This window comes from Xenopus laevis, chromosome 7S, assembly GCF_017654675.1.
Source record: "Xenopus laevis strain J_2021 chromosome 7S, Xenopus_laevis_v10.1, whole genome shotgun sequence".
NCBI lineage: Eukaryota > Metazoa > Chordata > Amphibia > Anura > Pipidae > Xenopus > Xenopus laevis.
Genome location: NC_054384.1, coordinates 66,229,249 through 66,242,506, shown reverse-complemented (window position 1 = coordinate 66,242,506; position 13,258 = coordinate 66,229,249). Strand labels below are relative to the sequence as shown.

General features: G+C 39.7%; 1 protein-coding gene across 1 annotated transcript; it reads right to left on the bottom strand.

The window, feature by feature from the left end:
- Positions 1-1,330: 1,330 nt before the first annotated feature.
- Positions 1,331-4,705, bottom strand: LOC495956 (uncharacterized). The gene is made up of 2 exons (NM_001095223.1): positions 4,656-4,705; positions 1,331-3,184 (listed from the first exon to the last, which is right to left on the bottom strand). The coding sequence occupies exon 2, from the start codon at positions 3,041-3,043 to the stop codon at positions 1,709-1,711; it is 1,335 nt and encodes a 444-aa protein (NP_001088692.1). The 5' UTR covers positions 3,044-3,184; positions 4,656-4,705; the 3' UTR covers positions 1,331-1,708.
- Positions 4,706-13,258: the final 8,553 nt, after the last annotated feature.

The following is a 13,258-nucleotide window of genomic DNA, read 5'->3' as shown; positions in this document are numbered from 1 at the left end:
ATGCATTAGGGTGCAGTTTCAACTCTGATACCATCATCTGAGTTTTAAATGTAAACTTATGTCTGAAAACACTAACAAGAAAAATGTATCAAGTAATTAAAATATAATACAGTGTCAGCCTTCACTGATAAGAGTTGTGTGTTTGCTTTAGAAACATTACTATAGTTCATAAAAAGAAGCCATAGGACCGCCATTCAAGCTAGAAAATTAAGAAAAGGTACAGGTTACATAGTAGAAAAGAGATAAAAGACCATTATATTAGCTGTTATCTGCTATGTAACATGTACCTTTTTTCGTTTTTACCAGCTTGAATGGCTGCCCTCGTGATTACACAACAATATAATTATATACACTATAGTAGCATTTCAGAAGCAAACAGGTCAGTTTATAAAATTAAGTTAAAAAAAAAACCTTAAAAGTGGCAGCTGTACAAAGAGCAATACTGGCTACTTAACATGTAGCAATAACCTTGGTGGAAGTAAAGTTTTTCGCACTGTTTTGGAGTACTTTAAAGGAGAAGGAAAGTATTTTTATACTTGGGGTGCCAAAAGTTAGACACCACCAAGTGATTGTATTGACTTACCTGACATTTTGGGCCGGTGTTCCTATCAACAGAAAACTTCACCAGCCCGGAGTTCTTCCAGCGAGCACCACCACGAGCGATCCTCTTCCTGCTTTTTCGCTATTGAAATTTCCTGGGCCAGACGCATGCACAGTAGAACCAAAAAGGCAGTTTTTTTTCCTTAATGTTCGGCTTTTTGCTCTACTGTGTACGCGCAGCCTTAAGCTGAAAGAATAAGGAGGAGGATCGCTCGGCCCAGATAGTTAAGTAAATATAATCACCTAACTTTTGGCACCCCCTCTTTCATTCTCCTTTAAAGAAACCACCTAGGTGCTCAGCTAGTTATGCAGATGTGGGAAAGATATAATTACAGAGATGTGCAGGTGTTTATTCTAGAATATGATACTTATAGGAGTTTATTATTTTCAGAGATTTTGCAGAATTTATGTGCCTTAAGAATATTTGTGAAAATTTGTCAGGGGCTGGGACTTCATTAGCAACATCCTACCTGCTGTGCTTTATGTTGCAACGGTGTAATGCTCTTATGATATTTTTACTTAAGGCATAACTGATCACTTCCGACTAGCAACCATTATTAATCAGCAATCATTTTTCATGCCAAAACTGAAATTACTTTTAGCCAACAAAAATATCCAATTGTTCCCAACAAATATTTTCCCGATAATAAGGAGCATTTTTATCTTCTTGGAAATACAACATACTGTGTACTTCAAAATGATAATTAAAACAAAAAAAGCACACAATACATTTAAAAACATTTTTTTTAAACAAACAGCGAATGAGCATAGAAAGAAATGTATTACACTGGGGTAATTGGTAACGTTAGAGACAAAACGTTGTGCGCAGCCACATCCTACATTCAGAAATGTTTACAGACATTTTATACTAGGTATGTCAAAAAAACAAGATCAATGATATATTTAAAAACTCCGCAGGCACAGTGAAAGTAGGAAAGTTCATGTATTTGTGCATCTTTGGAATTGCCATAACAGATGTCCTGCAGTGGCTTAAGAGAAGGCAGTCCTGGTAAACATGTCAAAATATTACATAGTTCACATTTTCAATCCTTTGGGTCAGTAGAGCCATAATCAGTGTCCAGAATAGTAACACATCAATGGTGTTTCATTAAGTGTAGACGTTTAGAGTTTGCAGAATCATATGCCTACACAGAGGACAGTTGCGCTGATGAACAGGCTGTTGCAAGAGAATCTGTGTGCAGGAGGCACAAAGGCATAAATGGCGGCAAGGCAAAAGTAGCACAGTTTTGTTCTCATCTTGGCAAATAACACATTTCTTGCTCTCTTCCTGCTGCTTCAGAAGCTTCCATGGGTCTAGTGAGGGCTCCCCTCTCTCTGTATGCATTGAACTGGCTTGAGGAATGGGGGTTGCAGGTTGTGTGTTCTGTACCCTGTTAGGAACTGTGCTTTGAATAGGTCTCAATGGCGGGTTCTGTTCCCTCATGGCAACTGGGTATGGTTCCCTTATTTGTGCTGGATTCTGCACAGTGGCAGGCCTGGCAGGTGGATTTTGTATCCTCGTTCTTCTCAAGTTCCATCCTCTGACCAGGGCTGCTCCATATACTCTAAATATTCTTATTGCCTGCACACTTTTTGCAATAACTCTTCTCAAAACCTCCCAATGCAGCAGTGAACAGATAAGCACAAGTGCCATACGGTACATCTGAATTACCTTCAACTGAAACTGGCGAACAGCAGGGGAAGGTCTAAGAAGGATTCTGCAAATAATGGTGAGAAGCAGAAAGATGATAATCTCATACAGGTTTTTATAAAATATTATTCCTACTCCTCTACTAAGTGAAGTAAAGCCATCTAAAATAAGTTGACAAGGAGTCCACAAGAGAATTGCCACTGCCACAGCACTGTTGGAAAACTGAGAAAACATCATGATTACTAGTTCTGCACCCATGAAGATCACATTGACCATGGAAAGCCATAGAGCCATTGCAGCAGATAAAACATTTTGGATGGTAATAAGACATTTGTTCACTAGGCTATTAACCAAGTAAGCTGCCAAACTTCCAGTGATACCTAAAGCTTCCCAGAAATTCCAGTGAAAAGTCTGTACAGAGACAGCAATGTTCAGGAGCCCTCGATGAATCAGCTCCCTGCTGCGGAATAGCAGATGACAGAGCAAGTTCCATATTAACTTCAAACTGTCTAAACCAGCAAGGCATCCCCATGAAACATCCACTACTGTCTGTATTGTGTCCAGTGCAAGGCTGCAGGAGAAATCACCAACCATAAACACAAATCCCAATAAAGCTTCCCAAAACTGAAGAATGCCATAGGTGATGGTCCAGGGAAGATTGAAGATGAAGCGAATGGTCCAAAACAATACTGATACAATGGAGGAAACAAGAAAGTAATTTAAGTCTAGCAACAGGAGCAACATGTCCAGGCTCCAACTAAGCCCATTGAGGAGCAAAATGATCGCCTGCATGTTTGCAAAAATACGAAATTGCTAACAGGTGGGACGTAGGGGGAAGTATGCCCCTTCATGGAAAAGCGTATCAAGCATGTTCACTTGAATCCCCAGAGCAAGATAATAGATGCGTCCTTCATAGTTTTCCTCATCTACTCCCTGCAAAAAAAACATATGTGTGTTAGCAGTTAAACACAAAATGCTGTACTGATTAGTTTTAAAATGCAGTATTAGAATGTCAAGCCTGTGGCCCTCCATCTTTTACTAGAACAAAAAACCCTGCTAGATAAATAAATTGACTGAATGTTAATTTAATACAGAAAATAGGCATTCTAAGTGGCTTTACTAAAGGGGGTTTAAACCTTTCCTAATTGAAAAAAACGACTAGGTCTACAAGCGTCTGTAAACATTACAGATACGTGCACATTTAAATGCATAAAAATGTGTAGTCAGAACAACAGTTAAAGGAGAAGGAAACCCTGTAGAAAAAAAACCCCGTACCCACCACCCCACGTAGCCCCCCCCCCCGGGGACATGCCCCATACTTTATACTTACCCCTCGTCACAGATTCTGGCAACGGACTTCACGGCATCCATCTTCCAGGTCTTCGGTAAGATGACTGGGAGATTGGCAATCTCCAACAATTTTGGCGCATGTGCAGTTGTTGAAAACCGCCCATGCGCCGACATACTGATTTCCCAGTCAGCTAACAGAGGACCCGGAATATGGATGCCAGTGAAATCTACTGCCAGAATCTGCGACAAGGGGTAAGTATAAAGTATGGGGCATTTCCCGGGGGAGGCAGTTAACATAGGGGGAGGAGGGAAGGGGTCTACGTGGGTGGGGGGTACAGGGTTTTTTTTCTACAGGGTTTCCTTCTCCTTTAAGAAATATTTTGGTACTTTAAAGGGCTGGTTCACGTTTAAGCTAAATTTTTGTATGTTATAGAATGGCAAATTCTAAACAATTTTTAAATTTTCTTCATTATAGTTTTAAAATAATTTGCCTTCTTCTTCCGACACTTTGCAGCTTTCAGATGAGCGTCGCTGACCCCATCTAAAAAAGCAAATGCTCTGTTAGGCTACAAATGTATTGTTATTGCTACTTTTTTATTACTCATCTTTCTATTCAGACAACTTTCCATTCATATTCCAGTCTCTTATTCCAATCAGTGCATGGTTGCTAGGGTCATTTGGACCCTAGCAACCAGAATGCTTAAGTTGCAAACTGGAGAGCTGCTGAATAAACTCAAAAACCTGAAAAATGATAATCAATTGCAAATTGTCTCAGAATATCACTCTCTACATCATCACAGTTCATTTAAAGGTGAACAGCCCTTTAAACAGAAAAAATAGCTGTTTGAGGAGCAAGAATAGTACTAATCTCTCATCAGATTTGGTGGCTGGCCTCACAATTGACTAAACAATAGGTCACCAGCATTTCTCTGTCTCCATAAAAAATAGTGTATGTGACATTAGATTAAAATGGTTGGAAAACTCATAATGCCTACAAATCCAATGAGGAAGAACCGTGATAAAGCCCTGCCCCAGTCAAACGGCAGCATTGTTATTTGTAACGCGCGGCTTTAATGTTTACAAGACCTGGACTATATTCGGCATCACTACCTACCAAAACCACTACAGGAAAAGCACAACTTTATATGTCCCGCTCCTTGACTTGTTATCGGACGCTCTGACAAACGCGTCAAAGTCTCACGAGATGAGACTCAACTCATGCGTGTCGATTACCTTTACGCAGTGACGTAAGACGCAACTGGTTGAAGCGAACGATGCGGAAGTTCTCACACAAGCGCCAGCCACCTGCTTTGTTTTAACACTAGTCACAGTTCCTGCTTCTGGCAGTGTATAGAAAGTAAAAACAGTACATTTTTCCCTGGTGGTTGTGAGCAATAGGTGCTGTAAGGGTTGGCGGGTTTCCAGCCAAATTGGGCTACAACTTTAAAGCCCAGGCGGGTTTTGAAAGTACACACTAGCCAAGGTACGATTTGGGCTACTTTTTGGGCCTTTGGCTGATTTGTACTTTGGAAACCAGCCAAAGTTTTTTGTTGCACTAATGTGCCAAGCCTGTGTCTCCCAGTGCATGTTGGGTAATGTAGTTTTTGTTTAACAATTTGCCAACTGTGTAGTTTAATGTAAATGTATTATAGGACTACAATACTCAGCAGGCAATGGGACTGAATTGTGTAGAAGTCAGGAGTTGCCAGATTGTGGGCTCTGTATTCCAGTCTCTTAAGCATTCTCACGTTTTCTGGAGCCTTTTCTCAATTTTAGACAATTTTGAGGCAAAAATCTGCTGGCCACCAAAATGTCTAGAGGTTGACCTGTTTCACCAATATTTATTGAAAGTGTGTATGAATTAGGCCTTATGGGGTGCCTATACTATGCGGGGCCCCCTCTGTAGTTACGCCCCTTGTGATGGATGAATCTGTCCCATTTTACTTCATGGAAAATTTGAAAAAGGCTTATTTTCACATAAATTATTTTTACTTTTCACTGCACATATTGTGCTACTTTTGGGCTACTTTTGAAGTGACTCTTGGCTAGTTTTGGGCTGGTTTTGTAGCTGGATTTGAACATTAGACCCGGCAACCCTGCACCAGAGCCTCTTCCACTATATTGTCAAAAATATGATTCATTTGTTTTCTTATTCAGCACAGTTATTTTTGCCAGGAAGCAAAAACAAGATGTTTGCTTTTTGCCACAATACTGGTTGCCACCATAGTCTCTGCTTTCAATAGTCTTCCAAATTTTTATTTTTTTTACCAGATGGTCGTGTTTTATGTGTAAACTGGGATCAGATTTTTCACAGCAAAATGTTTTCCCCTCTGTTTAACCACAGAGCAGATCAGAATGTTTTGATATTTCTCATCTGTCTGAATCCTGACACCTGTCTCTCTCTCTCTACATATACATGGCCTGTATCGGACTAAACCATAAGTCACCAGTTAAGGCTGGGAATGTTGGGGGTCACCATCTTGGAAAGTGTCTGTGACACTCATGCCTGGTGTGATTTGAGTAGCTGTTGATAAACTAATCTTAGGGGTCGTTGCAAATTATCAAGCAGAAAATTAGGTTGGCCTGTAATATAAGCTGATGCAACAGGGTTGATTATTAAATTCTGATGCTAGTTGCACCAGTTTCTGAGCTGCCATGTATCAATGATCTGAATTATTTACTAACCAGCTTTATATTGTGACGTTTATGTATATCCAGTATATTGTGCTTTGGTTCCTAAACTCAGTAAGTGACAGCAGCACAGAGCACATGCAGTGAATCAGCAGAAAAGTGGATGGGGAGCTACTGGGTCATTCTCAGAGACACAGATCTTTACTGCTAAAGGATTGTGGTTTACTTGGGCTGGTGTAGAAGCCCAAAACATAATGTACAACATTTCTAGCTACTTCTTTAGTTAAGCTTTAGTTCTCCTTTAAGTTCTCCAACCCCACTCTACATGATAAGCAGCTCTCCATCTGGAAACCTGATCCACCCACTTTCTACCCTGTGATGTTATTGCTCCTCTGCTCCATGACATCACAGCTGACCAGTGAGTTTTGGAAATAAATGTGGCAACTGTATATGTAACCCATACAGGGAGAAAGACTTTTGACAATTATTTTCATGCTGGAATAATTAATTCCATGGCAAAAAAACAGATTGTTAAATGTGAAAAGCACAGTCAAATATTTAGCGATCAGTTATAACAAGTACATAGGACTAAGCCACCTGATACATGTGTTAATACTGCTGTAGACCCTGAATAAATAATATAGTACTACAAGTAGTAGTCCGTATTCATCCAATATTCAAAAAAAACTATATACCAAAGTGCTTTCTGATCCTTGAGCTCACTCATGTTTTGTGTTTCATGATGATAGTTGCATACCTCCCAACATTTTGGAAATCAAAAGAGGGACAATTTTTGGCCACGCCCATTTTTGTGGCCACACCCCCTAATTACCATGTTCATTTTACATTTGTAAATAAGCCATATCACTTTAAATGGGCAGGGAGAGCTGTATGGCAGTCCCTACTAAGGTGATGTATAAAGCTGTAGTGCAACTGGCTTCCCTCCACTGGTTATTGAACTACTCCCAGCACCAACACCTATAGACTGCGGATACCTAAAGAAAAACAAATTCAGACTGAACTCTGTCAATAAATGGTACAGAAGTCTTCAAATCAGTCAACTTCAAATATCGCAAAGATGGAAGATGTGAATTTGTCCCCTCCCATTCCCAACCCACTCTTTCCCTCACTATAAAAAGCGAGTCTATCCGCATATTCCTCTAACCCCGCCCTGTTAGGCGTCCGCAAATCTGAGCGCATATTATTGATCACGTGTCCGAAGCCACGCGACCTCTTGATAGGGTGGATTTGTTTTTAGCGCCCGTCCATCCGACGGCTACGTCTCAGGTTTAATCTACCTATTGAAGCGCATACGCGTGACGTAATATCCGCGACCTTCTCCCCAAAAGACTTTTGCTTTACTGTTGTGCCCCTTTGCTCGTTCAGAACCCTTCGTTTTGCACCTCTCTTAATAAGACCTGGCGGCATCCGATTTGCCGAGGGCTCCTCCCGAGTTGAAAGGCGGCTGTTAAAGGCAGAAGCAAGAGCTGAGAACAGGGTCCTTAACATCGGTTCTGAATTTAGGGTGCCAACCGTGACAAGTGGATATACATAAATTACAACTTTGCACCCCGGTTGCATACGGAAGATAAGTTTGCCTTGGAGTGCGGATACTCAGTAGACTGATTTGGATTTTTTTTGATGGCCAAGCACAGTCTATGTTGTCAGCAGGCAAGGGGTTAAATAACCTAATATTGTAATTATAGGTTGACTAAGGGTAAAGTTTAAAAGAGCATATATTATTTAAAGGTAAACAAATGTCCAGGGACTGTTGTATTCCCCCCACTGTACTAAAGGAAAGTAGGTATATGTTTGCCAGACCACTTTATTTCATCTTCAGAGATTCAAGCATTAGCACATTCCCTCCAAGACAGATTTAGATATCTCATTGAACAGACAAAATATCCAGGGCATTTTATATGTATATTAATGTTCTGTTATAACTTGAGTGCTGTCTTACATGGGTTTATGTATGATATTTCACATGGCAGAGTTATAGGAGTTATTATTTTCTAGACTAGAGCTACTAACTGGCTGCTTACTAATCATATTGTATATATAATTTTGTACACTATGACAGGCTCCATAAATATATCTAAAGTTCACTACCTCAACACTTGAAAACTCCAGCTTCCAATCCTGCATAACTTATTTGCATTTGGTTTAGAAATATATTGTAGACTGCTCTGGTTTCTTCTCAGTCATAAGGAAAGCATCTAAATTAATTGCTAATTACAGTTATGTAACTACCCCTGGGCAGTCCCAGGTGCAGGATGCACAACCAGACCCACCCCCTCCAGGCACAATTTTTTTTACCGGCAGCACTCCTACACCAAAAAAGCTGCTTCATTTCTGCTTCTCTGGCAGGCCCACAGGGGGCGCAGGCATGGTAACAACAAGAGGAGAGGAGATGGGCTTGTATAATGTTAATGTTGCCCAAGGTTGTATTTTAATATTTTCCTAATAAAGCTGACTTCTCACTGTGGCTCATTGTGCCTAATCCTGGATTCAGTTCGAGATTTGGCTGAGTCTGAGCCTTTTTAAGCAGGATTTAAATTAGCTTGAATCCCAGAGCCTGGCTGAACTGAAGTTGTTACCTCAACACTTGACAGGGGATCCGAAAAAAAACTTTCATTTCCCCCTTAAAGGGGAACGAACTATCGCGAAAATGAAAGCTTAATATAAGCTTCTGCATTGTTTCTGAAATAATCAAGTTTATATTCACTATTCCTCTCTCAGCATCTGTTTCTCTTCATTCTCTCTTCATGCAGGAGTTGGTTGTCAGATGAATGATCTAATATATCTTGTTGGGGGGCTCCCTTTCCTAGCAGATGTATTAGAGCTCACTCAAATAATTGATTCCAGTACAAACAAAATAACTGCCTTTTGCACAAATTCTGCATGTAGAGAGACAGGGATTCTGGTGATTTTAATAGCGTGAGCTCTAATACATCTTCTAGGCCAAAGGAGCCCCCTACAAGATGTATCGGATCATTCATCTAACACCCAACTCCCGAAAGAAGACAGAATGAGGAGAAACAGATGATGAGAGAGGAATAGTGAAGATAAACTTGATTATTTCAGAAACATAATTGATTGTATTTAGAAAATTTATTATTTCAGTATGCTGAAGCTTATATTAATTTTTCATTTTCGCCATAGTTCCCCTTTAAGTTCTATTCAAATTTAATTTGGGATTCGGCCAAAACCTTCCTGAAAGATTCAGAGTTAGAATAAATCCTGAAAATAGGAATTTGGAGCATCCCTAGTTTTTTCTGTATGTTATATTGCATCTTATGCATGCGCAAGTTGCCTCTTTATATATAGAGGTTAAATATACACTCTTGATTCTTAACATTCGACGACATAAGAGCCCTAGCTCTTATTTGTTTTCTATTACAATACATGGACAATTATCTATTTTTAAAAATAAACTCTAGAATTAAAAGATCCCCAAATAATGATATGAATTTACTGAGGCTGGTATGCAGTTATTTACAGCAATGTTTACTGTACGCTGGTGATGTGTATCTGGGAGGAGTCACAGCTAACCCAAATTTAGAAGCACAAATCTATTTTTGCCACCTACAAAGCAACAGGAGACATGCCAGGCCTGTGCTAGTGGAGGATGTGAGAGGGGGAGTGTGTTACATTGGGTTAAGCCAGGAGTTGGGATAATGAAATGATAAGAAGCAAACCAGGCATGGTAACTTTCTGCCTATATGAGGGCAGTAGTCTGAATATAAGTGGAATAGCTTAGGACTTATGGTATGAAGGAGATATTGACATATAATAATGAAGACTGAGTTGGGACAAAGGGCTGCTGTGGGGGGGATTTGGGAGAGTGTTATATGATTTTAATGGTAGGAGGACTTATTCAGGATTTTTTCTGGTTTCTGAGGAGGACACAAGAAATGCGTGAAAAAAATAGCCACACAATCTGTGCCACCTATAATTTAATGGCAATAAGAACAAAATTAAAGGGGTTCATATAAGGACATGTAGAAAAGTGTGACCAGAGGCAGTACAACACTGGGAACATTTAATTTTTCTGAAAAAAACAGATAGATCCCTATAGAGACTGCTCATGTAGTTGCCTTACTAATGTGTGCTTGTATAGCCAGCTTATTGGGTAGATTTATCAAAGAGTGAAGTTAGAGATCTCCACAGAGGGAAATACCACCTATCTCCATTCATTTCTATGGAATTTTTAAAGGTGTATTTATCAAGGGTGATAGTGAAAGTTCACCATTTGATAAATACGCCTTTAAAAATCCCTTAGAAATCAATGGATAAAGGCGATATTTCACTCTGCGGTCTGTAGAGATCTCTTACTTCACTCTTCGATAAATCTACCACTAGTACTTGCTTAATGTTACTTGGGAATGTTAGGTTAAATGAGATATTATTTTGTGTATATCTGTCACCCTAACCCTTGGGTATCTATTGCCCTGCACCAGTGTATCCACCCACGCCCAGAACAAATGTTGCATGCTGGCAGTGAGGCAGTTAAGAACAACTGAAAGGAAATCATGAAGAGAAACCAGTGAAAAATCAATAGAGAACAACAAACAAAACCAATAGCTGAGTAACTGCTTGTAGACAGAGAGCACACACACACATGCAGGCTTACACAAAAAAATGCCTGTCTGTCCTCATTTAATATTGATGTTATTTATATAGTGCACACACTTTATGCAGTGCTTTACACAATTTCAGATAACACAGGCAGCGGGAAAGAGGAAACATAGGGAAAGAAGGTCTTACTACATACAGTCTAGAACCAGAAAGAACCATTAAAGGAGAACTAAAGCTTAACTAAAGAAGTAGCTAGAAATGTTGTACATGATGTTTTGTGCTTCTGTACCAGCCCAAGGCAACTACAGTCATTTATCAGTAAAGATCTGTGTCTCCAAAGATGCCCCAGTAGCTCGCCATGTTCTTTTCTGCTGATTCACTGCACATGCTCTGTGCTGCTGTCACTTACTGAGCTTAGGGATCCACTCACAATATACATAGAATAGAAATGTCACAATATAAGGCTGATTAGTAATGAATACAGATAATTACTACATGGCAGCACAGAAACCAGTGCAATTAGCATCAGCATTTAATAATCAGCCCTGTAGCATCAGCTTATTTTACAGACCAACCTCATTTTCTGCTTGAAAATTAGTGACGAATCGAAAGCTTAACTTCTCAACAGCCGCTCAGAGCCCACAGACACTTTCCAAGACGGTGACCCCCTGTGACAAGTTTGAAGTCCTGGATCATTGCTGCTATTGACAAGCTGAAACTTTAGGCTGTTGCAATATGTTCAGTATATAAAATATGGTATTTTTAGCTATATTAATTTTCAGAGTTTAGTTCTCCTTTAAAGGGAATGAACCTGTGGCATCACATGAAAAGAATAAATGTGGGAGCCACAAGGTCACCCCTTGCTGTGGTGCAATTTTGCCAAAATATACTGCTATTCAGAAAACCAGGCCATAAATTTTGTGCAGGAAACTCCCTGCTACACAATGAACTAGTAAATGCGATAATGAATTTTGATTCCTTGCCATGCCTCACATGTTTATATGCCAAAAGATTTAATAAAATATTGGGGCAAATTAACTAAATGGTGAATTTTCGCCAGAGAATGCTCTACTACACTTTGCACCAGGAGTAAATTAGTTACCACTACGCTAATTCACAAAAATGCAAGTCGAACGCTGGCGAGGTTTTCGCTAGGGTAAATTCGTCAATAGAAACTTTGTTAGTACTCTTACAATTAGGTCAATTTAAATAGGGCGGGTACATATAGGTCGTACAGACGTCTTTATTGTAGATGTTGGTGCAAATGCTTGAAGTGGCCACTTATTATTAACAATGTTCAAGGAAGCATAATAAAGACAAAAGAGATCCTCTAATGCCCTAGACATGAGCCCACACTAAAACAAATGTGGCATTCCCCTCAAATGGTTGGGGAAAAATGTTAACACAAAAACCTTTAATAGTTAGGACTTTCGAAGGCAATTCCGCTTTAAAAATGAAAAAACACCAGCATGTTTTACAACTTTTAGGACTTTTCAGCATGCAGGATACAATGTCACTGACATAAGAGGAGGATGTAGCTTCATCTTATCAGTTCGCCTTGTCTAAGGTGGCGAAGGAAACTCTGGCGAAAGAGGTAACGTTCTGTAAAATTCGCACTTTAGTGAATTAGTGGAGAATCAATCATTCGGCTGGGTGAAAATTCGCCAGGCGATGGGGCGCAAAACGAAGTTAGCGACAGTCTCTTTCGCTAACTAATTGTCCTCTACGCCTGTTAGTAAATTGGCGATGTGCCTGCAGATTGGATTTCTGCCGAAATCTCTCTAGCGACCCATTGACTATGGGGTAGATTTATCAAAGAGTGAAGTTAGAGATCTCCACAGTGCGCAGAGTGAAATACCACCTCTCTCCATTAATTTCTATGAATCCAATAAAAACAACAGCACTCCGGTATTGTTGAAAAAGTGAAGAATTTTACTTAAAGTGCCTCAGGCAACATTTCGGGCTATACAGGTCCTTGCCAATATCGGAGTGCTGCTGTTTTTATTGGATTCATGTAAGTTTGCCCTGGCAGGGGGTACAACTTGCACCCAGGGCTGCAAAGAGCTTGTTCCGCTTTTGAGAGCACACATGAATTAAATCCATTCATTTCTATGGGAATTTTAAAGGCGTATTTATCAAAGGGCGATGGTTCACCATTTGATAAATGCGCCTTTAAAAATCCCATAGAAATGAATGAAGAGAGGTGGTATTTCACTCTGTGGATTGTGGAGATCTCTAACTTCACTCTTTGATAAATCTACCCCTATATTGGAATACCAGCCTTCAGTAGGACTTGTTTCATTTCATACACATTAAAGGACCTACATTTCTTTCATAGTAGCCAATAAAGGTCTATAATTTTTGCAATCCAGTCACACTTAACTAGAGATTTTAACTTTTGATCCCCCAGCACTGAGTGGGGGGTCAATAAGAGAAGCATATTTTATAGAACAGACAGGGTTTTCTGTTATTGTATAAATAACTTTTTTATTTTTCTGGTGTAGGAAG

Bases quoted from the DNA above. Each gene is read 5' to 3' on its own strand.
- LOC495956 (NM_001095223.1), bottom strand. From the start codon at position 3,043: ATGCAGGCGATCATTTTGCTCCTCAATGGGCTTAGTTGGAGCCTGGAC.